Source organism: Aspergillus tubingensis (assembly GCF_013340325.1).
Source record: "Aspergillus tubingensis WU-2223L DNA, scaffold_13, whole genome shotgun sequence".
In the NCBI taxonomy this organism is placed as follows: domain Eukaryota; kingdom Fungi; phylum Ascomycota; class Eurotiomycetes; order Eurotiales; family Aspergillaceae; genus Aspergillus; species Aspergillus tubingensis.
In genome coordinates, this window is record NW_023336287.1 from 1,292,023 (window position 1) to 1,317,559 (window position 25,537).

Below are 25,537 nucleotides of genomic sequence, written 5' to 3' on the forward strand. Positions count from 1 at the left end.
AGAATATGCAAAATTGTCAATTGAATTTTCTCAGATCTTAGTTTCCCCGGACTGCTTGCACTTATACTATTTAACGATGACTCTCCATGAATCGGGACCTCATGCCGGGCTCGCTGGGTCCCGGACTCGGAGTCTTTCCCGGGCAGGTGTGTTCGGTTGCCAATCCCGAAGATGAGAGCTTCTTTTGCCCCGTGCTGCTGCAGGTCTCTAGTCACTGAAGAAAAGTGATTCCACTTCAAATTTAGCCAAGACACGACCGAGTATCTATGCAAAGATTTCAGGGATCTTTGCCGGTGATCACGCGTGACTACTCATACTACAAGCAATGCAGATGTTGACTAGGGCCGGTCAATTGGGAACACCGGGAACGGTCTACTCGGGTACCGGTACCCGGGCCAGGATTGGATCCTCAATACTACATTCCAAGCACCGGGTAGACAGGTCCACCACCTCTCTATGGGCCGAACATTTCTCTGGGACAGGAAATCCAGCGAGTAACGTGTTGTTCCAAACCATTGTGGGTCCAGAACAACTAACGACTACTGAAAGAAGGTCCTACTTTCCGACGTCGCTGGTGACATCATCAAAACCATTAGAAAATTGTCTTAAAAAAAGTGACATCGTAATATACAGCTTGGAACTCAATCTACCTTCATTAAGGCCTATCGAACTCCAATTCGGCGTCCACATTTCCAGGAAACGAGAGGAATGCATCCGGCACAGGCCATATGCTAGGCGGCGCTGCAGTATCCTCGGAGCCTGGAATGGCGGCGAACGCATCCAGTTCCTGGGGAAATGATGAGAAGAACCCGTCAAATGAAGGAATACTGCCTGGATTATTTGGCGACTCAGCCGCTATTGGAGATGGAAAAGCTTCCGAGTTCAAAGGACCTAGGCGCCAGAGCTTGGCCCATTTCTGGAATTGGTCATAGCCTGTCCCAGATGATTCCCCTGGGTGGCTTCGTTCGCCGAGATCGAGCTGCTGCCGAGCACGCTCAAGAGCTTCAATTACTGCAATTTCCGACCGAGCCGACTCCAGTCCTACACAGATCTGGCGGATTAGGCCCATTCCTCGCGTTAGGGCACCGCCTATCGGTTCTGACGACCCGCTGAGAAGCTGCGCAATCAAGGCCAGCAAAGCTGTGCGGCACGAACTGAACTCTGTGTATGACACGCGCGCGAGTCCGACCGAGTCATGCAGCAGCTGACAAAGGTCGATGATTCTTATGGCTGCTTGTGTGCAGTTTCGCGAGAACGTCTCAACTAACCCTGTACGACCACCCTCTTTTTCTGATCCGTATCCACCGCTACCCGCGGCCTCGTTTTGTAGAAAGATAAAAGGCCGACCCATGTAAATAAGTGCAGTAGCGTAGTTTAGCTCAAGGTGCACATTGGACCGAAATAAGGGCCCGGCCGGATCAAGGTCGCGGCAGTGCAATGTTTTCGGGAGCGAGTCCCACCACCTGCTCAACTCCATCCTCAGGTTGCATAGTTGGCGCAGATAGGCATCTTGATGACTACGCGGACATCGTCGCAGCCGTAGGATGATTTGGGCCACTTTTTCAAGCCTTTTGGTCAAGTGGATGGCCGCCGTGACATTCGGTAGATTCGAAATACCGCTGGGTTGGCGCAGCTCAACCAGGTCAGCAGGCATGTCGGCGTCTGTTTCAGAGGGAGACACGGATACAGGACGGCCATGGAGGATGCTGATACGGCTGTGCTACTGTGAGCCCGGTTTCACACGACGTAGACTAGTGCCTCACCTTTCAAGGGAATACGCTGTCCACCACAAACGGTTCCGCCATTCCACTATCACTGGCGAAACCGACGGCGTAATATGCTTCCGGTGCATTCCGTTCTGGATGGCCATCTTAATGGCTAGGCCGTAGTACGTGTAGGCCAATCCTGCGGTATCAATCGGCAACGTATACACGCCCAGTAATAGAAAGGCCTGCACAGTCTCAAGTGAGGCGGTGGTGATGAGATCAGGGATCAAACGACACGAGAACCGATATAGATCCATCCCGATGCGGTCGTCAGGAATGTCTTCCGAAAAAGGAGGCTTCTCCTTCGAGGAAGTCTGCATGTATGCAAATTGAGTGCCAATCGCAAATGTCATTAACAGGGTACAAATCCAACCCGCATCGTCGATCATAAGCGGCCTGTCGACAGAATAATAGTAGTCCATCTTCTCCCGAAAGACTGACTCGGGGAAATAGAAATAGTTTGTCTGTGCATACTCGAGGAATGTATTGGTAAGGAATTCGGCAACAGGACGAGGTGGTAAGTATCCTATGGCGGAGGCGACACACGAACTGGCCGACTGCAGGCCAGTAGCGCGAAAGAATCCATCCGAGGGATTTAAGCCCTGAACAATCCGTCAGCGGTGCCATGGGTGAATGCAATTTGAGGAGCACATGCATCTTTCTGTCCTTTAGGAGTACCCAAGCTCTGTAGACGTCGGCGGATCATTTTAGAGAAATTCCAGTGCGACAATTCCCCTGAATAGTCTGATGCGAGGCCAGTTAACGGCTGCCCTTATGAACAGTGTCTTGGACATACGCATGGTGTTCGTTGACAATGGCTCCAACGAATAGCTCTCCGGTGTCTGGTCTTCATCCTCCACCCCTCGCGTCTCTGGAGGAGTCCCGCGATACCGTCCGCTTTCCAGCAGGTCCGCGGTCTCCTCTAGCCGAGCGGGATCGAGCGAGACGTCCTCGCCTAGGAAGTGACGTATAATGCGCTCCATTTGGAACTCACGCTGCGACGGTACTGCAGACATACTTGTCGGCTTTGGTCGAGTATCTTCGAAGTGGCAGGTGCGGTTGTATTGCTGGCAGCGTGCGCAGGGCGGGCCGCCACCATGGCCTACAGCTCCGAGGCCTGATCAGTCGAGGGACTAGGAATCGTGGGTGCAACAAATCATGACGGTGAAAGTACATTTTTCCTTGTGTTGGCGACAAGGGAGGCATCTATGAGTTAAGTAAGTGTCAATGGCTATGTTGTAGCTTGGATGGGACGAAGGAGCTTACGCGCGGGCGGCTCTCTTGCGGAGCGCATCAGGGACTCGCGGTCGCTTCTGGCGACCAGGTCGACGTGGGGGTGGTGTGTCCATGGTAGGTATAGTATGGGGCACCGCCCATTATGCCGGAGCTAACAATCGCGAACCATTGAATTATCCGGGGAGAAAAGAAGCTTCTTGAGGGAAAGAAAGCGATGATGGAGATGATTAGCGGAAGCGGGGAATTCCTGCCTCAGAAGGGGCTGCGGTCAAGTCACATGCCCGAAGCTTTCCGCAACCATCGGAGCTCTGCTCGTAGTGATTACCTTTGCTAGGGTACTGTACCATAGTTTTCATTCTTTAATTGATTGTGAGGGAATCTACATGGTATCCCTGCGAGATCCAATTCCCTGAAAAGTGGACATGCATTAATGGCCATGATCGGGCTACAGAACCTAGCATACTACTGTGGAGCAGTTATATGAACGCGCAATTGAAAGGGTCCAGCTTAACATTTACCTCCTTTTTGATAACGATGCCATGCATATAGACCCTGCTCCCCTGATATTCAGTACATACGACCACAGGGTGTGGAAAATAGGGCTTCCCGTCCGCTCAGCCGTACTCAAGCCACACGCCGGGAGGTTAGTAGTTGGGTGGGTGACCACCAGCGAATCCCTTCTGTTGTATGTATTCTTCTCTTTTTGCTTTTCTTATTTTTTTTTTTACCCAATTTTCTTCTCTATCTGGTCTAACAAATGAAGTTTTCATACTCAAAGATTCAATCAGGTAAATGGTGAAACAGCGGTGATTGTTCTGGTCCCATCCTTGGCACAGCGATGATAATGTTACCGCTTCTCGCATCGTCCAGGATGTTTTCTGATGATGTGCATTAACAGAGCGCTTCTCTTTGAGGCTGTCTGGCCTCTTTAACTCGATGTCCGTGAATTGCTTTTTGAAATCCACCACAAGCACATCCACAATACCAGGGCCACACCCGAGAGCCCAAGAATGAAAGGCTGCAGAATCTGGACCCCTCTGGCTTCTGCGACTGCACCAATCGCCGATGGCATCAATGCTGCTCCAGCCCCTCCGATCGCCGAGGCAAACCCGATCGAGCTCACGTGCAGTGATTGGGGAAGCAGCTTGGTGGCCACTGCAATGAGGACCGGGAATAGAGGGCCAAGAAAGAAGCCTTGCAGAGAGACTGCGACTGCCGAGACGTTGAAGTTTGGCACTAGCCAGAAGATGAAGCCGGAGATTATCGCCAACACGGAATATAGCTGCAGAAAGTGAGCATGAGCGAAGAACGAATTCGCTGATCAGGGTGGAAAGGGTGAGAGGTGACATACTGTAACTGCCGGTTCTTCGCCTATCATCGGCGTAACAAATCCGAGGAAAATGCGGCCACAGGTGATGCCCAGCCAGAATCCTGTAACAGCCATGCCGCTGGCAAACGGGCTACCGTGGCGTATCTGCATCATGAAGACCACTGTCCATCCGCCCAAAGCGACTTCAATGCCGACGTAAATGAGCAGGAAGAGCGCGCAGATCCAAGTCACCCGAGCATAGGGCTGTTGGAAAAGAGCACGTTTCAAGCTACCATGTTCGCTGTCATCGGTGTCATCGCCCGCTCCTCTGGCGATCGGTCTATCATCCCAGAAGGCGATGGTGCAGACAACAGCTTCCATAGTAGCGCACACAGCCTATATCCATATGAGCAAGTAGCGGAGGTAGTAGACATCGGAAGGCGGTACCATAATAGTGTAAAAGTAGAACCACGGAACATTGGCCTTGGTTACCAGTCCGGACACGATCAATGGGCTTAGCACAGCTCCCAGCCCATACAAACCATGCAGCATCCCCAGTAACTCATTCGAGCGAGACAGGCTGCTTATCCAAGCGTTCCATCCTGAGTCTGCTAGTCCATTGCCGAACCCAGACAGCACAAAAGATACCACAACGATAGGGAATTGAGGATGCAAGGAGACGATACTAAACGTTAGCAAGTGGCAGGCCGCTGAAATGAAAGCGACACCGCGACGACCCACTTGGACGTGGACTTCGCTGTTCAGGAGTGCCGCAAGCGTGTAGCCACAAATGGGAGATAGGAATAGAAGCGAAACGGTGCCGTGTGAGATGTCGTAGTATTTTTCAAGCTTTCTAATCAACAGCTTATCTACAACAGGATGGCGAGATTTCACTTACGTAGGGAATCAAAGGCTGGACGAGTGTTAGTTTCAATAACGGCAAGTCTGTTCTTCTCTACAGTCCTTACCCCATATGCTGCATCACCCGCCCCCATTATCAGAAATGTCCAGAAGACAGCTAGAACTTTGAGAACATTGGAGCCGGGTCCCTGCTGCCGTTTACTGTGGCCCAGAGGATGCTCAACATCATCTGGGTGAGGGTGTTGAGGTCTGTGCCCCAGCAAGGGGCTGTCGACTGTGGACATTGCGTTGCCCTCCAAGGAGAATAGATTTTATAATATGATATTGAGACTGCGTTAATGGAGCTATTAAATCCTGGTTGTGGTCTGGGATACACTGGTGCTGGAGAGTTGGAAATGTTGGGATGATTTGATAGATGGTTGCCAAAATGATAACCAACCCCGCAGACCCTCTGATAAGCGCCCGTGCTACCGTGCATTAATAATTGAGTGGTTGGTTGATTGGCGTGTCATGCAGCATGGATCCACTACTAGTACTGATGGGATGCCGAAAAGATTAGCGCGAGTAGGGCCAGCTGGGGTCTCTTACGAGCTGCTTTCTTTGTCGTGATCGGACCTAAATCAAAACAAGGTTATCGCTGATCAAAAGTCTTTTTGGAATTGTATGATGGTATGAAAATATGGACCAGCCTGTTTCGGGAGAGATGAAGCAAACCTCTCACGGAAAAGGGGATAATCACGACGGACGTGACTTGCCATCTGGCGCGGAAGAGAGCGGTGTATCGGTCAATGAGGTTAAAGAGTCGGTGTAACAGAGACACTTTCTGCCCCATCTACAGATCACTGATATTGTTACTCCGTGAAGCAAGAATGTACCTATATAATGAAGCAGCATTCTTAGGATTTTGTAATTCGGCAGATTACAGATCCTCTTCACCACGCCACATACATATTCTGTGTCGTAGTGATGCTTCTCTGCCCACATGGTAGGTCTTTATCGCACCAGAACTCCGAGCAAGTCCCGATAGCTGCACCAACATGCAAAATTAATTTATCATAGGGTGGCTTCAATGACTCTCTTGCAGTAGACAGTCATCCAGGTAACTGCGTGAACACACAATCATAGCCCAGTGCACATTCGAGTCTACCAAAAACCAGTTTAGGCTTCAGACGCTGCACGCGGTACTGCAGGGACTGGATAACTATGGGGACAGCATTTATAGATTTATCCGCCGGCGTTCCTGGACCCATATTCTCCCACTCTTACGATAACATCTACTAAGCATCACTAAACATATACCACTAAATCATTATGCGATAGATTTACAGCAGCAGCATAGTCTGCATCTCCACTTGCAGGGACCCTCGTCTGACATGCCGGGATTTGGCTGGATGCCAGACTCTCGTCGGACTAACCCTCTTTGGGTCTAATGTGATGGTCTCATGTACTTTGTGCAACGTGAGAGACTACAGTGCACCAGATAAGGGTCTAATCGGCATGATGCACACCGGTATCAGAAAATTAACGTCCAAAAAGAAAATGCACATGTTACTGATTTATATCCTTAACTGCCATCTCATCTCATTAAAATGTACAATGCTCATGTGAAACTCTCAATGTATTCGAAACATAATCTTGAAGGGTCCTATGGAGATTGGGATGCCTTGTGATTCGTTAGTATGGTTTTGAGGATGATCCTAAGTACATAAATAATATATATATTGACCGGGCTTGGTGCTACAATACGAAGTAGCCACAAGTGTATCCCGAACTATACGAAAATATTACCTAGCACTTAAGTAGCTTTTGTATCACTGAATACTGCCATCATATGGCAGTGATTTAAAAGATCAATAAAGTTCTGCCAATCGAGGCGGTGGTGGGGCTCCACCGAACTAAGCGGACGCTCATCATAGTGACGTATCCAATTATCGATCTACGTGTAGTGCACAACACCAACAATAACCTTAATTGACTTTCGAAATGGCAAATGTATGTGAGAAAAAAATTACTGCTCACTTGTTTCATTGCCGCTAGCCTATCTGGCTATTGTGTAGCTAGTGTGTCGGGTAGAAGCTCGCAACTGCTAGAAGAGTCAACTTGTCGGGTCTTTTTTATGTGGGAAGTCAAATCGTCAAAGGAGGTACTACCGGCATCAAATAGATCGAAAGGCGAGGCAATTAAAAGATGTTCCAGAGTCGCCTGTAGAGGAATTGAGAGATTGTGTGTACTACTACTAGGCATGTCATTATATGCAGCAACAGGTAATTACCTCACACTTCGAAAGATGAGTCTCAGTCCCGCCCCAAGACAACTGCCTCGCCCACTTTACGTGGCTATGCATCTTTTAGTAAATAGGATCTACTCTCAGGATTGTCCTCACGGGGAAGTTCTGATAACCCCATCCCGCTACATTCATAGCGCTCGACAAAATGGCTAGAGCGTAGTTTGATATTATCGATGTATAGCATCAGCATGACATACTATCATCTTAAAGGAATATCATCAGTATACACAGTATGTGGATATAGATCATCTTGGAATTTGCGCTAGGTATGTATGAAGTCTCCACCTACCTTGGAGATGGCTTCATGGATTACTCTTTTCGGAAGTGATCGGGGTCGCCATTACGAACTTTACCAGATCAGGCCCACAGACAGTTCATCTCATTCATTTTGCAGATGAACACATGTTCATAGTCATGATGATATCAATCTAGTCGACGATCAAGTACATAGAAACCTCTTGATAAGCATATAAGCCACGTCTTCCTCTAATTTCGATGGTCCAGTCATTCCACCAGACAACATCTAGCAACATACCACCACTGCAACCACTGTACTATTATAGATCCGCACACTCACAATTACAATGGGCCGCACTTATCGTACTCACCACCCCAAATTCGCCCCCGGCAACACCGTCAACTTGCGCAGTTATCGCCGCAGCCTGCCCTTCCAGCGCGATGACAACGGTAACATCACCGGCTACGACAAGCTCCTGAACGATTCTCGCAAAAATGTTGAACACTACGATTCTTCTGGCACACTATACGCGAATGCCACGGAAGCACTACAGGGTGATCGGTTCTATGTTGAGCAAGGTGACAATGGATACCGGTTCAAGGAGACCGAGACGGGAAAATATCTAGCGCTGAAGGGACAGTATGAAGTGCCTTCATTCCTACCTTGGCATGGCACAAGCTGACTACTATGGTATTTCTACTAGTTGGATTGGACTCGATGATGAAGGAACAGATCTTTGGTTCGAGGAGTGGCCAAAGGAGGAAGGCAGGTATATAATCACGTCGCGAGGGGATAATATATATCCTGAGGATGGGCCGGGATATCACCTATGGTTCGAGGGGGCGCCGGATGCAGTGTTTCGGAATGGTGACGATGATTTGAATGTCAAGGGGGAGGGGCAGCATGCGATCTTCTGGATTGATACTTTGGTGGGTTTGTAAACGATTGGGCTCCCTTCTAGTGTAGAAAGGAGATGCACTATATGATATTATACATGAGAGATGGAACATGAGGTCTGCAAGAAGATTATGAGGAATGATTACTACAGTTCCATATGTGATTTACCGTATGCCCGTGTGATCAAATGACCACCAGAGCTACTCCCAAGCATCCAGATTGTAAGCACAGTAGCAATATTAGTTACTCAGATATACATTAGGTTGATAATCATATCACGGGGGCTATAAACATCTGGCCAATCAATCCATATGTTTGTCTACAAAAATCTGATACAATACTATTAATGTATTGCAATGGGTGTTATCAGCCTCCTCTGGCTAGTATGAGCCCAGGAATAAAATTTGCACTGAACACTTCATGCAGGTGTCAAGTTTAGAAAAGAGTGATGTGGACTCAATAGGCTATAGTAAATCAACACAGAGTAGTAGGACGAACGTGGAATTCGTTCCCCCTTGCAGCAAGTATGGACATAAATAAATCATGGCCATGCATAACCAGCCTCACATGCAACGACACCAGCCACGATGATGGCGTAGGCAACAGCGTTCTTCCAGAGCCGAGGAGAGCGTGAGACCCTGGGGGATGGTGGTGGTCCGGGGTGATTGGATGACCGGGGGGAGCTTAGGTGGGTCCCGCCAGCCTTAAGGGGCGCTTCCAGGCCTTGGCGCTTCTAGGCGAGGAACAGCTTTGGGGAGAGCGCAATTTCATCCTGGAGGAGTGACCAGTAAGCGTGTCCCCAGTATCCCTGCCGGAACTCTTGGCGGCTTGGCTCAGTTCTCCTGAATGAGGAAGAATGAGAGAAATGGCAGGTAATCTGACCCAAGTGATGCTCCACTTTCCCGCCCGACGGGGCAGGGTGTGCTTGGCGCCACCATCACCATAAAGCGTGGTTGTTATTGTGGTAGGTTGCGGATGCGCCCGCCCGCACTGGCAGGCCCATGGAGTATTGAGGTGTGTTGTGTTACCTGACCTGGGTTCGATATGTATCTATTCTTAGCGCCAATGTTGTCTTCCTCCCAAGCCAATACTTTGGGCTCGGCACGGGGATCTTCCATGCTCTTTCTCGATGGCTGATTCACTTTCATCTGAGCGCACATCCAATCGCACCCTCGGCGGTGGATCGCACCCCAGCAAAATTTGCAGGGCCAAGATCCGCCAGCTCGTCTGGTGTCTGTCCGCAGGGCTGACGGACTTTGGCCAGCAATGCGTCTGCCTGCCTGGTGCCCTGAGCGGATTCCGTGGATTCCGGCTATATAACTCCTGAGCTCCCCCGCTGGTCCACTGGCCACCATTGTGTGACCCCATACAATACTTTCTTCTGTCCAGATCATAGAACAGACAGAACCACAACCATGTCCTACCAGCAGCAACCGCCTCCCCAGGGATAGTATGTACCTTCCGAACACTATGAATGATTGTCCGAGCTCAGAAACTAACGCTGTCTGTTTCATAGCTACCCTCCTCCTGGTGGCCAGTACCCTCCTCCCCAGCCCATGCAATATGCGCCTCCCCAACAAGAACCCTCCAAGGACCGTGGCTGCTTGACCACCTGTCTCATCACGATGTGCTGCTGCTTCCTCTGCGAGGAATGGTGCGAGTGCTGTCTCGAAGCCGCCGAATGTTGTTGTTGTGGTTGTTAGTATCGTGATGATAGCTTTGTTTTAATTTTCTTATGTGCAAGGCGCTGTGATTGGGATTATACCTGGATCGACCGCACTTGGGTGATTGCATTATACTACTGTCTATACTATTTTATATGTTACCATGTCAATGATCATTGTTTTCTGTGACTCATGTTGGTTTCATGCTTTGTCCCCATTACTACTAACTAGAGTACGGATTGAACTCATTGACAAACACATTCCGAGGCTTGCTCAATGAGCTGGGTCCTCTCTTCAGGAAAGCTCCGTCTCCTTTGCTGCCGACAATGCCACCTGCGTCGCGGTTCCACACCGTCTGTCCGCGGAGAATGGTGTATCGAGGCCAGTTGGTGAACCCCATGCCCTCAAACGGCGTGTAGTCGATATCGTGGTGCAGCATGTCGTTGGACAGTTGGAATGGTGTCATGACCGATGTGCCGTTGGAGGCAGCCTGCTCTGGCGTGGGATACCAAATCGTGAGATCCGCGTCAAAACCGGGCTGGATTGTTCCCTTCGTGCTCCCAAGTCCATACAGCTTGGCTGGGTTCGAGCTGGTCAGCTCGACAAATTTCTGGATGGATATGCGCCCGGTGAGCACACCGCCGCAGAACATCGTGGGCAGTCGCGTCTCCAGCCCCGGCAGTCCATTCGGGATCTGGGTGAAGCTAGACGTGCCCTTCTTCTTGCCGAGGGGGTGATCGAATCTACCTGGTCAGCAATGATCTACATAATCACAGGTGGTACTCACTTAGATGGTGCGTGGTCGCTGGAGACTGTTGTGAAGGTTGAGTTGGCCAAGCCCGCCCACATCGCCTCCAGGTCCATCGGATCTTCTCGCAGCGCTGGTGAGCACACGCATTTGGCACCTTCAAAGTTCTTCCCCTTTAGGCGCTCGCTTGTGAAGAACAGATAGTGAGGGCAGGTCTCCGCGTGGACTGGCAGCAACCGCGTCTGGGCCGCCCGCACATGTGCCGCAGCCAGCTTGGAGGACATGTGCACAATCAGGATGGGAACATCGGCCAGCTCGGATAGAGAAATGACGCGATATGTCGCCTCATCCTCTGCAATGTTGGGACGCGCCAGAGCGTGACCATATGGCTCTGTACGGCGGCGCGCCTCCAGTTTCTCCGTCATCCACTGGATCATCTCATGATTCTCGGCGTGAACCATCGTCGTCATCCCCAGCCGACGGGTGGACTCCATGACATCCAGAATCTCGCCATCCCCAAGTCGCATCGGCTGATAAGTCATGTATAGCTTTACAGAACTGATACCACTGCTGACTAGCACTGGCAACTCTTCATCGAGGATGTTCGGAGTGGGATTTGTCAGGATGAGATGGAAGCCGTAGTCGCAGTACGCCTGGCCGGTAGCCCTTCGATGATACTCCTCGACTACGGGAAACAGACTCTCGTCGGTCCGTTTTTGACTCGCAAAGGCTAAAACCGTCGTTGTCCCTCCTGCGATAGCTGAGCGAGTCCCTGACTCCCAGGTATCGCCAGTCGGGGAGTTATCCTGCTGCAGATGCACATGGCTGTCGACACCACCTGGCGTCACGTATGCGCCCTCTGCATCGAGTGTTGCTGCACTAGGGAATAGTGCAGGGAGATTCTGTCCAAGAAGGACAATCTTGCCACCGGAGATGGCGATATCTTGGTTGGGGACTACATCCGAGGCGGTGGCCTGCTGGTGTGAGCGATGTTTCTATATAGTAGAATGGCACGTACCACTGTAGCGTTGATGATTATCAAGTCGATTCCTGGAGTAGCTTTCATTGCGACGAGCGTATACAGTTCTAGATTTGTGAATATCACAGAGAGACTCCGGATAATAAATCACTATCGTTATCGCCTCCACCGTACTAATACTACTGGAGGTCATCGGATCGGCCGACGATAAGATTGACTCCCAGATAGCGATAGGGTCTACCCCGACCTTCCTAATCAGGCCAGCTTGACATCGATCACGCGGAAATATATCCGGACAAACCAAGAAGTATATCTGCACCTACTATTTGCCTGCTACTTCTACCGAGGGATACAGATTCCCCAACTTACCCCTCAACATCTCCCCCTCATTGGTATACCACACAATTACTGAGCATCATGCCTCGCACCGTCCGCCTCGCCGCCGCCCAAATGGGCACGACCAACAAATGGTCCTCGCGCGAAGAAACCCTAACCCGAATGATCACCCTCCTCAAGGATGCCGCCAACCAAGGAGCAAAACTGGTCCTATTCCCTGAAATCGCCTTCACGACATTCTTCCCTCGATACCTGATCCTCGACGAAGCCGAGCTAGAAGATTGGTTCGAGCACGGAGATATCCTGACCGCGCCGCGCACAAAGGCACTCTTCGACACAGCCCACACTCTATCCGTGGACATCATCGTCGGCTTCGCGGAAGCTACCGACGTAGGCGAGCACTTCAACAGCTGCGTGTACTACCACGCCGCGACAGGGTCAATTCTCTCCAGATACCGCAAGGTCCATCTCCCCGGTGATGTGGAGCCACTTCCCGATCCGAAAGCTGTGAATCAGCTCGAGAAGCGGTACTTCAAGCCGGGGAATCTGGGATTCCAGGCTTTCCGTGTGCCGGGCCTCCTCTCCCCGTCACTATCACAACATCAACAAGGTGAAAAGGACGCAGACCCCGTCCTCGGAATGATGATCTGCAATGACCGCCGCTGGGCAGAATCCTGGCGCGAATATGGCCTGCAAGGTGTCGAAATCGTCGCCTGTGGATATAATACCAATGGATTTGCGCCGCAGTTCTGGGGCCAGTCGGCGGATATGACTCCCGAGGAAGCGGAGGAGTTGTCCCTGTTTCATCATAAACTAGTCATGCAGTGCCATAGTTACACGAATGCGTGTTTCAGTGTTAGTGCTGCGAGATGTGGGCTTGATGATGGAGAGTATCCCCTCATTGCCGGGTCGAGTATTGTTGACCCTGAGGGGAGAATCATCGCGGAGACAAAGACGAAGGGCGATGAGGTTATCATTGCGGACTGTGATTTGGGGCTTTGTCGCGCTGGGAAGACCCGTACGTTTGATTTTGCGAGACATCGCAGAATTGAGCATTATGGGAGGATTACGGGGCAGACGGGGGTGGTGGAGCCCCCGTCCACTACCAGCTCGAATATTATCGTCCCAAAGACGGAGAAGAAAGGGAAGATAAGAGTCCTCCTGATTAACCCCAACTCCACACCCTCCATGACAGATACTTGCATCTCTATGGTGAAACCGACCCTCCCACCAGACGTCGAAGTTGTCCCCTTCACTGCTCCCATCCCTGCCCCGTCGGCAATTGAGGGATCCCTTGATGCTGTTCTGTCCGCTGCCGCTGCCGTCAGGGCTATTCTGCCTATCGCAGATCAGTACGATGCATTCCTGGTTGCGTGCTTTAGCGATCATCCGCTCGTTTATGCCCTGAGGGAAGAGCTATCCGCCCCCGTGATAGGGATCATGGAGGCTGGGTTGATGGCTGCTAGGACAGTTGGAGGGAGGTTCGGGGTGGTGGTGACTTCTCAGAGGTCAAAGGTTATTCATGCCGATGCGGTGAGAAAGTTCGGAATGGATGGGGTGTGTGCTGGTGTGGAGGCATGTGGAATGGGGGTTTTGGAGCTGGATAAGGGTAGCGCTGATGGCGGGAAGGATGTGGTTGGGGCGATGTGTGGTGCGGCGAAGAGGTTGGTGGACGGCGCTGGTGCGGATGTTATTGTCCTGGGGTGTGCAGGGATGATGAAGTTGAAGGGGGCGGTGGAGGAGGCTGTTGGAGGTGATGGGGACGTGCAGGTTGTGGATGGGGTTGTGGCTGGGGTGCAGCATCTTGTTGGATTGGTCAGGATGGGAGTAAAGACGGCGAAAAAGGGGGCGTATGCGAGTTCTAAGGTGGGGAGGTTGGCGAGGGGGCAGGAGTATCTTTGATAGCAATCTCTTCTTTTGTAGTTTGGGAGTTGAGTAGCTGTATTGGAATGATAATCAAGCTAGTGTGATTTCCTTTCTAGTGCGCAGAATTCTCGACTTCCTTGGTAGTCACCTCTACTCCCTCCCAGATACCTCCCTCGTCGTCATCCACTGCTACCGGCCAAACTTTGCAAAGGCCCCAGTACACCCCTCCTGACACGAGAATACTGACCAACCAACTCAGCGAATACAGATACACTGCGCCGACCGGCACGCCACTCTGCCCACAGGCATTCGCTAGACCAGGCAGATTCGGTGCAATCCCGCAGATGAAGGCCGCAAAAGCGCGGAGGTTGAATCCCCGCGTAAAAAAGTGCGTACCTCGCGGATCGTATAGAGAGTGAACGCGCAGCTGTCGTCTCCGGATGATCCAGTAGTCCACTATAATGATACCGGCTAAGGACCCAAGGAAGAGAGAATAGCCACCTAGGAAGGAAGAGAAGGATGCCGCGCTGGATAGAGGTTAGACATGACCGTTTAGAGGGAAAGATGTCATACTCTTCCTGGATGTACCATGGGCAGCTCAGAATACTGAGCACCGCGCAAACATATGCACCTCGTCGTGCGTTGATGTACCGGGGAAACCAAAGGGATAGATCATTTGAGAAAGACACACTATTCGCAGACAGATTCGTCCCTATGGCTGCCAGAGACCAGCACAACGCGGCGAAGAACTGCGCGGCACGGTTGTTCCACAGCGCAGCCACCTGTAGCGGATTCCAGGTCTGCACGCCATAGATAATCTCACTGGCGGAGGTTACCGTTGCACCGAGAACGCCGCAGAGCGAAACCAGAACTATCAAACCTAAAGCTTGCGTCCAGATAATTTGGCGAGGTGAGTGCGCGTACCGCGTAAAGTCGGGCATATTCAACGCAAGGGTGGCTTTAGGGCCGATAGCGCTGGTTACGCATTGCAGAAAAACCACTGCCACTGGTGTCCCGTCGGTAATCTGGCTAGGTTTAGAGAAGACGGGACCGAATCCGTGGGCAGTGGCGACGGCCCAGATAAACAAGGCCAGGCCGAAGATGGGCATGATGACCATCTTAACTAAAAATAGATAGCGGAGCTGAGGAATGTTGAGGTATAAGAGCGGGAGTTGGACGATAATGGCCAGAAAGAAGCAAAGCAGTTGAGCGGAAGTTATAGGCCCCGAACTCGGGAGATGATTGGGTAGATGTTCGAAAGATGGCCAGATGGCACTTATCATCGACGAGATGCATTCTCCGGTTTGGTAGGTCTGAGTGCCGAACCAGATAATGGCGACGAGCCCGCGGACTGAGCTGGTCAGACAGATTTGGTCGATAAATTGAGGATGGCTTACTGAGGACAGCAAAATAACTCCCTCGCATGCCGTAGCTGGCACGGGTGAGGATAGGAAAGTTGATGCCATATATAGAACCCACGTATCTGTTTCTGTTAGATGGCTCTCTGTGATTGTTTGGACACCAACCCATCGAGCACCACTGGGATGTACACGAGCATGTGGCCGATAACCACTGCCGCGATCGCCAGACCCGCGTTCAACCCCTTTGACACTGATGTGGACGTGACTGGCCGATTAGTGAAATTCATTTATGCATAGAGGAGGCCTACCCTGGTACATGCTGATTGAGAATGCTTCCGAAATCCAAAACCCAGTCAAACTGACCCATCCCCAAGTCCGCCGGGCTGAATTCCGTGGAATAGGATCCAGATCGGCATTGGAGTCGACTCCCGACACCACCTCCCCATGTTTGACTTGTAGCCGCTGCTTCAGACCCATTGTGCGCGTTGAATGGGCTGTTGAGGTTTCGGCAAGGGGCCGTTATTTGAGGCCGCTTCCATTCTTGGTGCAGATAAGAAGTCGGATCGGCCGATGATAAGTGACGGGTGTGACGAGTCAGGGAAGCTGCGTGGCCACCATTGGGACGCGCGATTGCAGTTACCGGCGCTATCGGGAGTTAATCTGGCAATGATATCAACTGCCGCTCGGACTGCCAGCCACAGCACTGGCAGTGGTATTTGCCTTTGCAAAACAGCTCAGTGGAGTCTCGTGTAACCTGCTCAGCAAATCAAGATTAGAAGATAACGTTTGATAACGTCCTGCAGCAAATGGAACAATGGCAATTTTCAAGGCTTCAAGGAAGATAAGTCGGCAGCCAAAAATGCTATTCAATATGACATGTCACTGGCACTAGTACTGCATACACCTTATTTACCAGAATGTTAACCAACGAGACTATATCTTGGACTGCTTCAACTTCCTCTCTCCCGCCTGATAGACCTTCACCAATTGCCGAACGGCCAGGTCAAGCAAAACATCCTCACTACCGCCCGGAATCCGGGCAGCTGGTACCTCTCGGAGAATCGACTCGACCAGCTCGCCCTGTCCGCTTTGCGTCAATCCGGCTCCTCCAAACAGGAGAACCGCGCACTGCGCACACTCGTTCAACACCATCCCCGCCTTGGCCTTGGCGAGGGCGGTGATTCCACCCAGCTTGCGATCTCCTTCTTCCTTGGGGAGGTGGCACAATTGGTAAAGGAGCTGCTCGACAAAGGCCCCCAACGTTTCCAACTCAGCCCCCGCCCTAGCTAGACGGTTTCGGACAACTGGCTGGTCCATGAGCGTTTTGCCAAAGGCCTCTCGCTTCAGACAGTACTGGAAGGCGGTGGACAGGGCCACGCGAGCCTGGCGAGTGACGCCGACCGCGATCGAAAGGCGTTCGTGGTTGAAATTCGTCATGATCATTCGCATGCCGTCTCCTTCACGGCCGACCAAATTCTCCACAGGCACCTTGACGTCGTCCAATTCAATGTAGGTGGTTCCACTGGTGATAGGGCCGGTGACCTTGAGCGGGCGCATCGTGACGCCGGGGTGTCCCTTCAATGGAACGAGCAGGACGGAGAGACCAGACGCTCCTGGACCACCGGTGCGAACAGCCATGGTCGCAAAGTCGGACCAGATCCCGTTGGTGATCCACTTCTTCGCACCATTGACCAGGTAATACTTTCCATCGGGCGTCTTGGTGGCTGTCGTGGTGATGTTGGCAACATCGCTGCCTGCCTCCGGCTCTGTGATCGCGATGCAGCAGCGTTTGCGACCAGTCAAAAGATCCGGGAGGAAGCGTTCCTGCAACTGCCGGCTGCCATACTTCAGAAGAGGCGGAATTGCAAAGTTGAATCCGGCGTTCAGGGATGAACCCGGCCCAGCCATACCGGCTCGCGCCATCTGAAGTTGTCAGTCATGCCCTATGGCGTGCCCAGGATACCTACCTCGTCGAAATAAATTCCCGTGTACATGTAGTCCCAGTCCTCTACCTTGACTCCCAGGATGTCGGCGATCCCCAAGCGCTTCAGCCAGTCCACGGGCAAGGGTGCGCCGATGTTCGGAAGTAGCATATTATGCTTGCAGAACGTGTGGAAGACATGCTCGGGAACCTGCCCGGCCTTCTCATACTCGGCAGCATGGCTGTGGAGGTGTTCCCAGAAGAAATCGCGACAGGCTTTTTGAAAGCGACGATGGCCCGGCGAGTAGTAGGGCGAAGGGAGACCGCAGAGATATGGCGGCTCCGAAAATGGAATTGGGTTAGAAGACAGCTGCGACATATTGCTGTTGTCGTAGTGATTATTTGGGAACACCTCCGTGGATACGTTTAGAGTCAATGGAGTGAGATATCTAGAAGGGGCTGTTGAGCAAGGAGGCATATGCGGTATATCCGAGCCGGGTTAGCCATCCCCGCATTGGCAGTCAGCCTCGGTCAAGGCTCATCCCGAGGTCAGTCACGTGTCCTCCAGGCCGTAAGAGGAGAAAGATCAACATCATGAGTTGCTCAGAAGTTGTTGCTTGTGAATAGAAGAAGAGGGAGGGTGATTGTGACGCGGATCGATCTGAAGGTGTCCTTCATCGTAGAACACTACTAAGTAGGCAACTCGCACTGCAACTCCAGCCCTTGCACCGACCGGGATTGGGTTCGGCCGGATCGCGGACAAGCTTGGGGAGCCAATTGGTCCTTGCTCAGGGACCGAATCACCACCGGAAATAATAAGAGATCCCCGACTGAGCTATATCTCTCGCATCGAGTGAGCCAGGGGCAGATGCGATAAGGGTGAAGGACAGCCAATCCAGCCGGTGCCGTTGGGCCTGCCATCGGGGATAGGTGCATTAGTATAGTCGGTGGTGGTTGTCGGTCCTGCGCCCAATGAGTCCGGGATATCCCTGACTGAAAAAGGATGTCTCATTCGCTGCGTTAGTACATGTCTTCTATGCCTTAGGACGGTTAGATAGGATGCCAGGGTGCCTGTCTGCGCCCCGCCTGTAAATTGGCTGGAGGGGATAGACCATCTGCTCCACGAAGGACCTGCATGAGAGGTGCCAAACCTGAGTATCTCACATCGAATCGCGTTGGGCACACCGATCTGATTATATATCTTCCTCCACCGGCATTCCACTTCCGACTGGTAGCTGAATCATGAATTGCTTGTCTGCTCGATTCCTTGTTTCACATCGGATGTCCGGTGTCAAATGAAAAGGTGGAAAAGTGAGTCTTCAGCTGGAGATCCATAATGAACTCTGCTGATTGGCAGATAGCCGAGATCCGCTGCGGAGCAATTAGTCATGTGCCGTTGGTCGGTCACGCCGAGGCCTGTCCCAGTTGGGATAAGTGCGATCACGGGGCCCACGAGATCCTAAATGAACGAGACCCAAAAGGGCAACGCAACAAAGGTGGCATGATTCAACATTCAGTGAGGAAAGAGTGAGGGACATCTCAGCCCATCCCTGCTGCTATAACATACCCAACCTACTACTGTTACTACACCCTGCTTGCGACTGTTCTAGACACGCTGCGATCGACATAGTACATATTATGTATTGTCCGGGAGTGTAGCACACAAGCGAGCTGACATTGCCGGCTACAGGAGCAACACCTTTGCATCAGCTGAATGCCCAGGTGGTCGCCATCCTGCCTGCATCATAGAGCCGATCCTGATGCCAAGAAGCTGACGGACAGTTCGTTCCTTCGAGGGGACCAGCACAGACCGGCAACGATCACAATTGGATGCGAGCGGCGAATCATGACTGGGACGACGGGACTTCCGACCTCTCCGACGTATTGGATCCTACGCGATGGGATCGTTAGCGGGTCCACTCCGGCCAAACGGGCCCTCTGATGCCCTTGGACGTCCAGGGATCGCGACGGCGCAGCTGAACACTGGAGTCTGGGCCACCGTCGCGGAATCACCCTGGTGGGGACGCAATTCGTTGACTTAATATACGTGAACTTATTGTCTCCATACACAGCCCACCATTGGTCCCCCCCTTCCCCCCCAATCAATCGCTTCCACAATGGACGCTGGCAGTCAGCCTTCAGCATCCTTGCCTGGTCGGATCACACCTTGCAAAACTCTGCCGCGGAGTTCCACGTATGCGGGTAAAGTAGTGGACCACCCTGTCAACAGCCCTCAAGCGTTGGATGACGGCACAGTTTCGGAATGACAAGCAGCTGTGCCAATCGCATGGCACGTCAGCCGCAGTCGGCTTCTCCATCGGTTTGGCGCAATCGGAGGCGCATGCTGGCCCAAAATCCTGCCAGGGGTCATTGGGCCGGCTAAATATAAGGACTCTGGGGGAGAGCTGGTCAGCAACACACTTTGCATCTTTATTACCATCCAAATCAAGAGAGTGCAAGCCAGTTCTACCCTTGCTGACGTCCCGTGTACCATTCCATACCCATTGCAGTCTACACATTCCATAGATTATCCACTGCTAGTCTGATCCACCATGGGTTCACTGTCTCCTGTACAGGATGGCATCAAGCAGGTGACGCGGAAGGAATTATACACCGATTTCAGTAAACGGATGGATTTTCTGCGTTTGTTCCTGGACTTCACAGACGGTATGATCTAGTCTGGTGATAGATGGGACAGGTAGCTGATTACTACTCCAGATGATATTATCGTCTTTAACAAAGGCGCCAAATTCCTAAAGGCGGCTTTACCAGTCCTGACTCACCGTCTGTACGCTAAAATGCTCGACTTCGACATAACAGCACGCGCCTTGCGGGTTCGAAGCACCGAATCAGACGCCCAGGTAGATGAATACTTCACTCTGGACGGTCCGCACGTGCAGCGCAGGAAAATCTTCTGGAAGTGGTATTTGACCCGATTATTTTCCGACCCCAGCCGACTCGAATATTGGGAGTACCTGGATAAGGTTGGGTAAGTCCACTGAGCTGATCCTCATTCAGACCCTCGTGAACAAAGCCGGGAAGATGTACTGATTGCATATCCGGGATTCAGAAAGATGCACACAGGTAAAATCTTGATGCACCCACTGAAGATCGAGTACATGCATATGAACACGTGCCTGGGGTACGTCAAGGAGCTCGCATACGAAACAATATCCGGACATCCGGAGATGTCATATCCGTTCAAGTTTGCTCTAATCAGAGCGTTCAACAAAATCATGACCATCCAAAACGACCTCATCTCGAGGTGTTATATCCGCGAAGGTCAGGAGTTTGACCATCATTCTCCAAGCCCAGGTGAAGCGCCGACCACAGGAGGAGCGCCGCCACACACCGACACTGGTTCGAATACCGACTCCTGTGTTTCAGACACAAGGTCCACCGCAGATACCCGATCGAGTACCGATTCCCGATCTATCCCCGACCCCCAATCTTACGCGGACATTCAACCCAACCCGGATGCGCGGTCATTACCCGAGGCCAGGCCCAATACTGGTGGTGGGTCAACCGCGGAGACGGGGTCCATCGCAGAGTCTCGATCCAATGCCGACACGTGTTCCATACCGGATTCTACCGCAAACAGTGAAACATCATCTATGGCGAATGAGAGGCAGCTGCATCCCCGGTGCTTAGTCCCTGGTCTGAGTCAATCGAGACCCACTTCCTCGAAAGGGTCTGTTCCCAGTCTACGAGATCGCAGCGCCAGTTTCGATTTATCGCGGGTACGAACTGCAAGTGACTCAATAAGCTCCTACGATCCGCCGTCCACGGCGGGTAGTAGCCAGCGGCTCGGTCCTAGTTATGCGGGCACGGCAACCGGGTTCACCTCGCCGTTTACCGTGGACCAGCTGGGGCAATCGTTCGAGACGAAGATCTGGTCGGCAAAACCTAAACAAAAGTGGTTCAAAGCGTCTGAATAGTTGGTATTGGCTTTCCTTTGATTCCCCATGCTTTTATTTTTGAATTGTCTTCACAGCCGGGTGGCGTTTCATGCTTGGCGGATTATATCTATACCTTTGCGGCTGGTGTGTATATATTTTGAGTCTCATCTGGATAAAACATTACGAAACTTACTGAAGAATCCACAAATCAATGTCTGAATCAATGCACATGGTTGTAGAGTCCGTTCCCCTAGCGCTTCGAGGCAGGAGGGAAAGACCCTCTGTTTGGCCCTCGCGTAGATTTGTCCGATACCCCGGTATCTCCGATGAACTGCCCCTTGTAATAGACTCTAAATTCAAGCTAAGGAATGAGCATTACGCAAATCGCCTTCAGACTATTTGCGGGGGCCCCCTAGTGCACGTAGCCGACGATGATCTGAAAATCCCCACCCTCGCCTACTCCGGATCCCGCCACCCCGTCTCGAGGTATGACTATTAGTGACACCTGCAGGTGCTTGCGGTGACAGTATATCCTTGTACAGGGAGGACACTTACAATTGATTGGTGCTCAACAAGGTTCCAGATCTCAGTAAGTTAACTGTAGAAAGTATCGTGTGCTCTTGTGATTATAAGAACTACTCCCGGTAACTTAGCCAATGAAAGTATATTCTTCCTCGGGTAATAGCATGTGCATAGCCGACTTTCCCCAGACAGATCCTTAAGCGCTCCCATGAGCAAAGAAGCAATATCCGTAATACTATCTCTAGGGACCTCAGTCAAATGTCTCTGAAGTACTCAGACACGCTCGATAGTAAGTAGTTCTATGATCTACAAGATGTTCTCGTCATCCCGCCTGATCCCTGTCAACCGAGGCTCGGGGATGCCAAAAGCGGGGAGTGGCACCACCATCACAACAACACCATTCCAACCTTCAACATTGCACATCTTGCAGTTCTCCCTCCATTACCCATAACCACAACCGTGTTAACAAACATGCAGGCCGTTGTCTTCAAAGGTCCTCTCGAGGTTGCTCTCGAGGAGCGTCCCATTCCTCAGATCCAGGATCCCACCGACGTGATCGTCAAAGTACGCTACACTGCACTATGTGGGAGGTGAGAACCCCAATGATAAAACATCCAAAGTTCATACTAAAGCTCTATATCTGTAGTGAACTACACGTCTTCCGCGGCCACCAGCCCTCCACAACCGGCTTCATCATGGGCCACGAGTTCACCGGAGAAATCGTCGAATCCGGCTCAGAAGTCCACAATTTCCATACTGGTGACCTAGTCGTCTCGCCATTTACTGTGAGCTGCGGGGAATGCTTCTACTGCGTGCGAGGTTGTTCCTCTCGCTGCGCCAAGAGCCAACTCTACGGTTCTGCGGTTCTGGATGGCGGACAGGCAGATTATGTCCGTGTCCCGTTGGCGGACTCGACGCTGGTCGCTGCGCCGAAGGAAATCGATGAGAAGAAGCTTGTGCTTATGGCGGATATTTTCCCCACGGGTTATTTTGCCGCTAACAATGCATTCAAGGGAATGGATGAAGCTACGGTGCAGGAGAGTACGGTGATTCTGTTCGGATGTGGACCGGTGGGGATCTGTGCGTTGATCAGTGCGCTGGAATATCGGCCGAGGCATCTTATTGCCGTTGATAGTGTTCCCGATCGGTTGGAGTTGGCGGGACGGTTAGGGGCCGAGCCGTGGAATTTCCAGACGCAGGCAGATGGGTTAAGAGACAGGGTGAAGGAATTGACGGAGGGCAGAGGAGCCGATGTGGCGATTGAGGTGGTGGGACATAGTAGTGCGCTGGCTATGGCGTTTGAGATGTTACGGCCCTGGGGACGGATCTCGAGTGTGGGAGTGCATAATGGCGAGATTCCGTGGACGGGCAACCAGGCCTACGGGAAGAATCTTCAGATTCAGATGGGGCGATGCCCGGTTCGGAGTAGGTTGATCGTTTTATTGGCAGGTTATTATGATACTGACAACTGTATTATAGGCACTTTTGAAGATGCGTTGAAGCTGCTGGTTCAGAAGCAGGATAATCTTGAGTAAGTTCGGTGGATGGATGCGGGATGTATATATTGTACTGACAATGCGTCTAGTTTCATGGTAACCGACGTGCGACCATTATCGGAGGCTGTCCAAGCGTAAGCGTATGTACCTTATATAAAAGGCGAGGCTAACAATGTGCAGATACGACGATTTCAACCATATGCGATCGCAGAAGATCATCTTCGAGGGCGGAAAGTGAGCGTTTTCGGCGGTGAGGAGTTGGTGGTGAGGGTTGTTGAATCATGCGGTAGAGTGTTTTGCATCGAATGAACGCGTGTCATGTCTTTTCAATTAGCAGTAAAAATCATTTGTAAATGTCCATGATTGCAGCTAGATCCAATATGGCGATACTTTTGGTGTGTTGTCCGTCCGAACTCATTGATGGCTATCAAGCAAAGGGATCCGTATGTGTCTGATACCTGCCAATGGTGCCTAGGTCGTAGACGATAATCCAGGAATCACTATCAATGAAACTCCCATGAAAGGAAGACTGGGCTGAATGGACCCATGTCACATGTCGGAGCCAGGCCAGCAGATAAAGGTGTAGTCCCCCAAGGCTACGCATCTTTTCACTTCTCCACCCTCCTCCCACGTCTCTCCTCGAACATTAAAGTTCAACAGGTATATTTATTGCTTTGATTGTTATTCCTAACACTTTAAAAGGAGGATATAAACTTGTCTCTCATGAATTATCTGTTGAAGATCATTTTTCCCTGCACCGATGGTCGCAGCTGCTACAGGGAAGCTACAGGCCAAGTGAAACACCCAAGAGAAGGGAAATAACTACAGCGATCTAGGCCCCTGAAGTGGGTAGATAAAGGATGTTCTCGGTTATAATCAACTAAAATGTGCTAAGACTCGATTCTCATGCAGTAGCCAGCTTTCCTTGAGCAAGAGCCAGTCGATCGCGGTGCCACTACTCGCGTTAGCCAAATATTCCGGGCAATCATCAGACCAGATCTGCCTACCTTTCCACATGAGATTGGCTCGAAAAGTGCGGGATGTTGTTCATCAATGCAAGACGGCACCACCTGGCACACCGACTCGGGATTGAACCCGAAGAAGAACGGCATCGAATACCGTGATGTGCTTTGCCGGTTATATACTCTGTGCACCGTGGATCTAAACCGGTTGTTGGATAAGCGCTGCAGGAAATCCCCAATATTGACGACAAGTGTGCCTGGGATGGGTCGAGCGTCTAACCATTCGTCAGAGGATGACAATACTTGCAGACCCCCCGACATGTCCTGCCAGAGTAGTGTGAAGCATTGAATGTCGGTATGTGAGCCGATGCCGACGTCGATCCTATCTTCTTTGAGTTCGACCTCGGGTGTACCAGGGTAGTGAATGTATAGGCCATCGGAGCCGGGGTGCGCGATGACGCTATCAAAATAGTCCTCGGAAAGATCCAAGGCAAGCGCAAAGATACGGACCAGTTTTCTCGCCAAGGCTAATCGAGCTTTCCAGAACGAAATGGTGGTTTCGCGAAAGTTTTGGAGATGGGCGGTCCCTGCCCAAAGGGCCGAGTCATCCCAAATCCGATCGTCTGGGGTGTCTGGTCCTGCGGTTGGGTCATTGCGGCCGTTGTAGCGAAGGGAAAAGGTCTCTTTGCGGTCTGTTACTGTGTTAATGACCCGTCGCACACTATTGGTTGTGAGGCTGACCCTTTGTCTCAGATTTGTTGACCTGGGTTGTTCCTACCGCATGGTATCCATCCATATGCATTAACTTGAAGTTGGATACTTTTTCTTTCTCTTCCTGCGGCTGATGGAAAAAGGCTTTGGCTTGCGTGAGAGCGCTCGCGATTATCTCCTCGGAAATCCCATGATTCTTGATGTAGAAGAATCCTGTATTCTGAGCAGCAGCGCGAATCTTTCTTGCGAGTACAACACGTGCGTCCTGGTCGCCATCAATACCTACAATATCGATAACAGGAATCTCATCGTCGCTTGGGAGGCGAGGAGGAGCAGTTGACACCCTGCGGTATTCCGGTCCGTTCAGCGTCAATAGCTCGACATGGGTATATTCGGGGGTAGCCATAGCAGTCATCCTACAGGTCATCCCCACGATCGCTTTATTTTGCTTCGGTCTGGCCTTGTAAGGCTATTTGTT

The 25,537-nt window shown here is 51.4% G+C and overlaps 11 protein-coding genes and 1 non-coding gene across 12 annotated transcripts; 6 read left to right on the top strand and 6 right to left on the bottom strand.

Moving 5' to 3' along the window:
- Positions 1–655: 655 nt before the first annotated feature.
- Positions 656–3,115, bottom strand: AtWU_10726 (Zn(II)2Cys6 transcription factor; the record flags this gene model as incomplete). The annotated part of the gene is made up of 6 exons (XM_035505830.1): positions 656–1,715; positions 1,764–2,368; positions 2,422–2,510; positions 2,563–2,868; positions 2,941–2,972; positions 3,033–3,115. The coding sequence occupies 6 exons, from the start codon at positions 3,113–3,115 to the stop codon at positions 656–658; spliced, it is 2,175 nt and encodes a 724-aa protein (XP_035361723.1).
- Positions 3,116–3,578: 463 nt separating this feature from the next.
- On the top strand, positions 3,579–3,694 carry AtWU_r55. Its single transcript, XR_004775238.1, has one exon. It is a non-coding gene; the product is annotated as a 5S ribosomal RNA (ribosomal RNA).
- Positions 3,695–3,930: 236 nt separating this feature from the next.
- On the bottom strand, positions 3,931–5,456 carry AtWU_10727 (MFS transporter; the record flags this gene model as incomplete). Its single annotated transcript, XM_035505831.1, has 5 exons — positions 3,931–4,284; positions 4,354–4,707; positions 4,759–5,160; positions 5,210–5,224; positions 5,280–5,456. The coding sequence occupies 5 exons, from the start codon at positions 5,454–5,456 to the stop codon at positions 3,931–3,933; spliced, it is 1,302 nt and encodes a 433-aa protein (XP_035361724.1).
- Positions 5,457–8,043: 2,587 nt separating this feature from the next.
- AtWU_10728 (uncharacterized protein) lies at positions 8,044–8,638 on the top strand (the record flags this gene model as incomplete). Its single annotated transcript, XM_035505832.1, has 2 exons — positions 8,044–8,336; positions 8,401–8,638. The coding sequence occupies 2 exons, from the start codon at positions 8,044–8,046 to the stop codon at positions 8,636–8,638; spliced, it is 531 nt and encodes a 176-aa protein (XP_035361725.1).
- A 1,371-nt stretch (positions 8,639–10,009) lies between these two features.
- Positions 10,010–10,297, top strand: AtWU_10729 (uncharacterized protein; the record flags this gene model as incomplete). The annotated part of the gene is made up of 2 exons (XM_035505833.1): positions 10,010–10,044; positions 10,111–10,297. 2 exons carry the CDS (start codon positions 10,010–10,012, stop codon positions 10,295–10,297), a joined length of 222 nt encoding a protein of 73 aa, XP_035361726.1.
- A 184-nt stretch (positions 10,298–10,481) lies between these two features.
- On the bottom strand, positions 10,482–12,072 carry AtWU_10730 (hydantoinase/dihydropyrimidinase family protein; the record flags this gene model as incomplete). Its single annotated transcript, XM_035505834.1, has 3 exons — positions 10,482–11,001; positions 11,046–11,980; positions 12,025–12,072. The coding sequence occupies 3 exons, from the start codon at positions 12,070–12,072 to the stop codon at positions 10,482–10,484; spliced, it is 1,503 nt and encodes a 500-aa protein (XP_035361727.1).
- A 330-nt stretch (positions 12,073–12,402) lies between these two features.
- Positions 12,403–14,223, top strand: AtWU_10731 (carbon-nitrogen hydrolase; the record flags this gene model as incomplete). Its single annotated transcript, XM_035505835.1, has 1 exon — positions 12,403–14,223. The coding sequence occupies one exon, from the start codon at positions 12,403–12,405 to the stop codon at positions 14,221–14,223; it is 1,821 nt and encodes a 606-aa protein (XP_035361728.1).
- A 76-nt stretch (positions 14,224–14,299) lies between these two features.
- On the bottom strand, positions 14,300–16,025 carry AtWU_10732 (nucleobase cation symporter-1 family protein; the record flags this gene model as incomplete). Its single annotated transcript, XM_035505836.1, has 5 exons — positions 14,300–14,714; positions 14,761–15,538; positions 15,585–15,670; positions 15,714–15,813; positions 15,857–16,025. The coding sequence occupies 5 exons, from the start codon at positions 16,023–16,025 to the stop codon at positions 14,300–14,302; spliced, it is 1,548 nt and encodes a 515-aa protein (XP_035361729.1).
- Positions 16,026–16,481: 456 nt separating this feature from the next.
- On the bottom strand, positions 16,482–17,848 carry AtWU_10733 (acyl-CoA dehydrogenase family protein; the record flags this gene model as incomplete). The annotated part of the gene is made up of 2 exons (XM_035505837.1): positions 16,482–17,471; positions 17,516–17,848. The coding sequence occupies 2 exons, from the start codon at positions 17,846–17,848 to the stop codon at positions 16,482–16,484; spliced, it is 1,323 nt and encodes a 440-aa protein (XP_035361730.1).
- A 2,173-nt stretch (positions 17,849–20,021) lies between these two features.
- AtWU_10734 (protoglobin-domain-containing protein) lies at positions 20,022–21,407 on the top strand (the record flags this gene model as incomplete). The annotated part of the gene is made up of 3 exons (XM_035505838.1): positions 20,022–20,136; positions 20,188–20,458; positions 20,540–21,407. The coding sequence occupies 3 exons, from the start codon at positions 20,022–20,024 to the stop codon at positions 21,405–21,407; spliced, it is 1,254 nt and encodes a 417-aa protein (XP_035361731.1).
- A 954-nt stretch (positions 21,408–22,361) lies between these two features.
- AtWU_10735 (alcohol dehydrogenase family protein) lies at positions 22,362–23,624 on the top strand (the record flags this gene model as incomplete). The annotated part of the gene is made up of 5 exons (XM_035505839.1): positions 22,362–22,480; positions 22,537–23,315; positions 23,370–23,421; positions 23,476–23,520; positions 23,567–23,624. The coding sequence occupies 5 exons, from the start codon at positions 22,362–22,364 to the stop codon at positions 23,622–23,624; spliced, it is 1,053 nt and encodes a 350-aa protein (XP_035361732.1).
- Positions 23,625–24,290: 666 nt separating this feature from the next.
- AtWU_10736 (isopenicillin N synthase family dioxygenase) lies at positions 24,291–25,465 on the bottom strand (the record flags this gene model as incomplete). The annotated part of the gene is made up of 3 exons (XM_035505840.1): positions 24,291–24,341; positions 24,394–25,040; positions 25,090–25,465. 3 exons carry the CDS (start codon positions 25,463–25,465, stop codon positions 24,291–24,293), a joined length of 1,074 nt encoding a protein of 357 aa, XP_035361733.1.
- Positions 25,466–25,537: the final 72 nt, after the last annotated feature.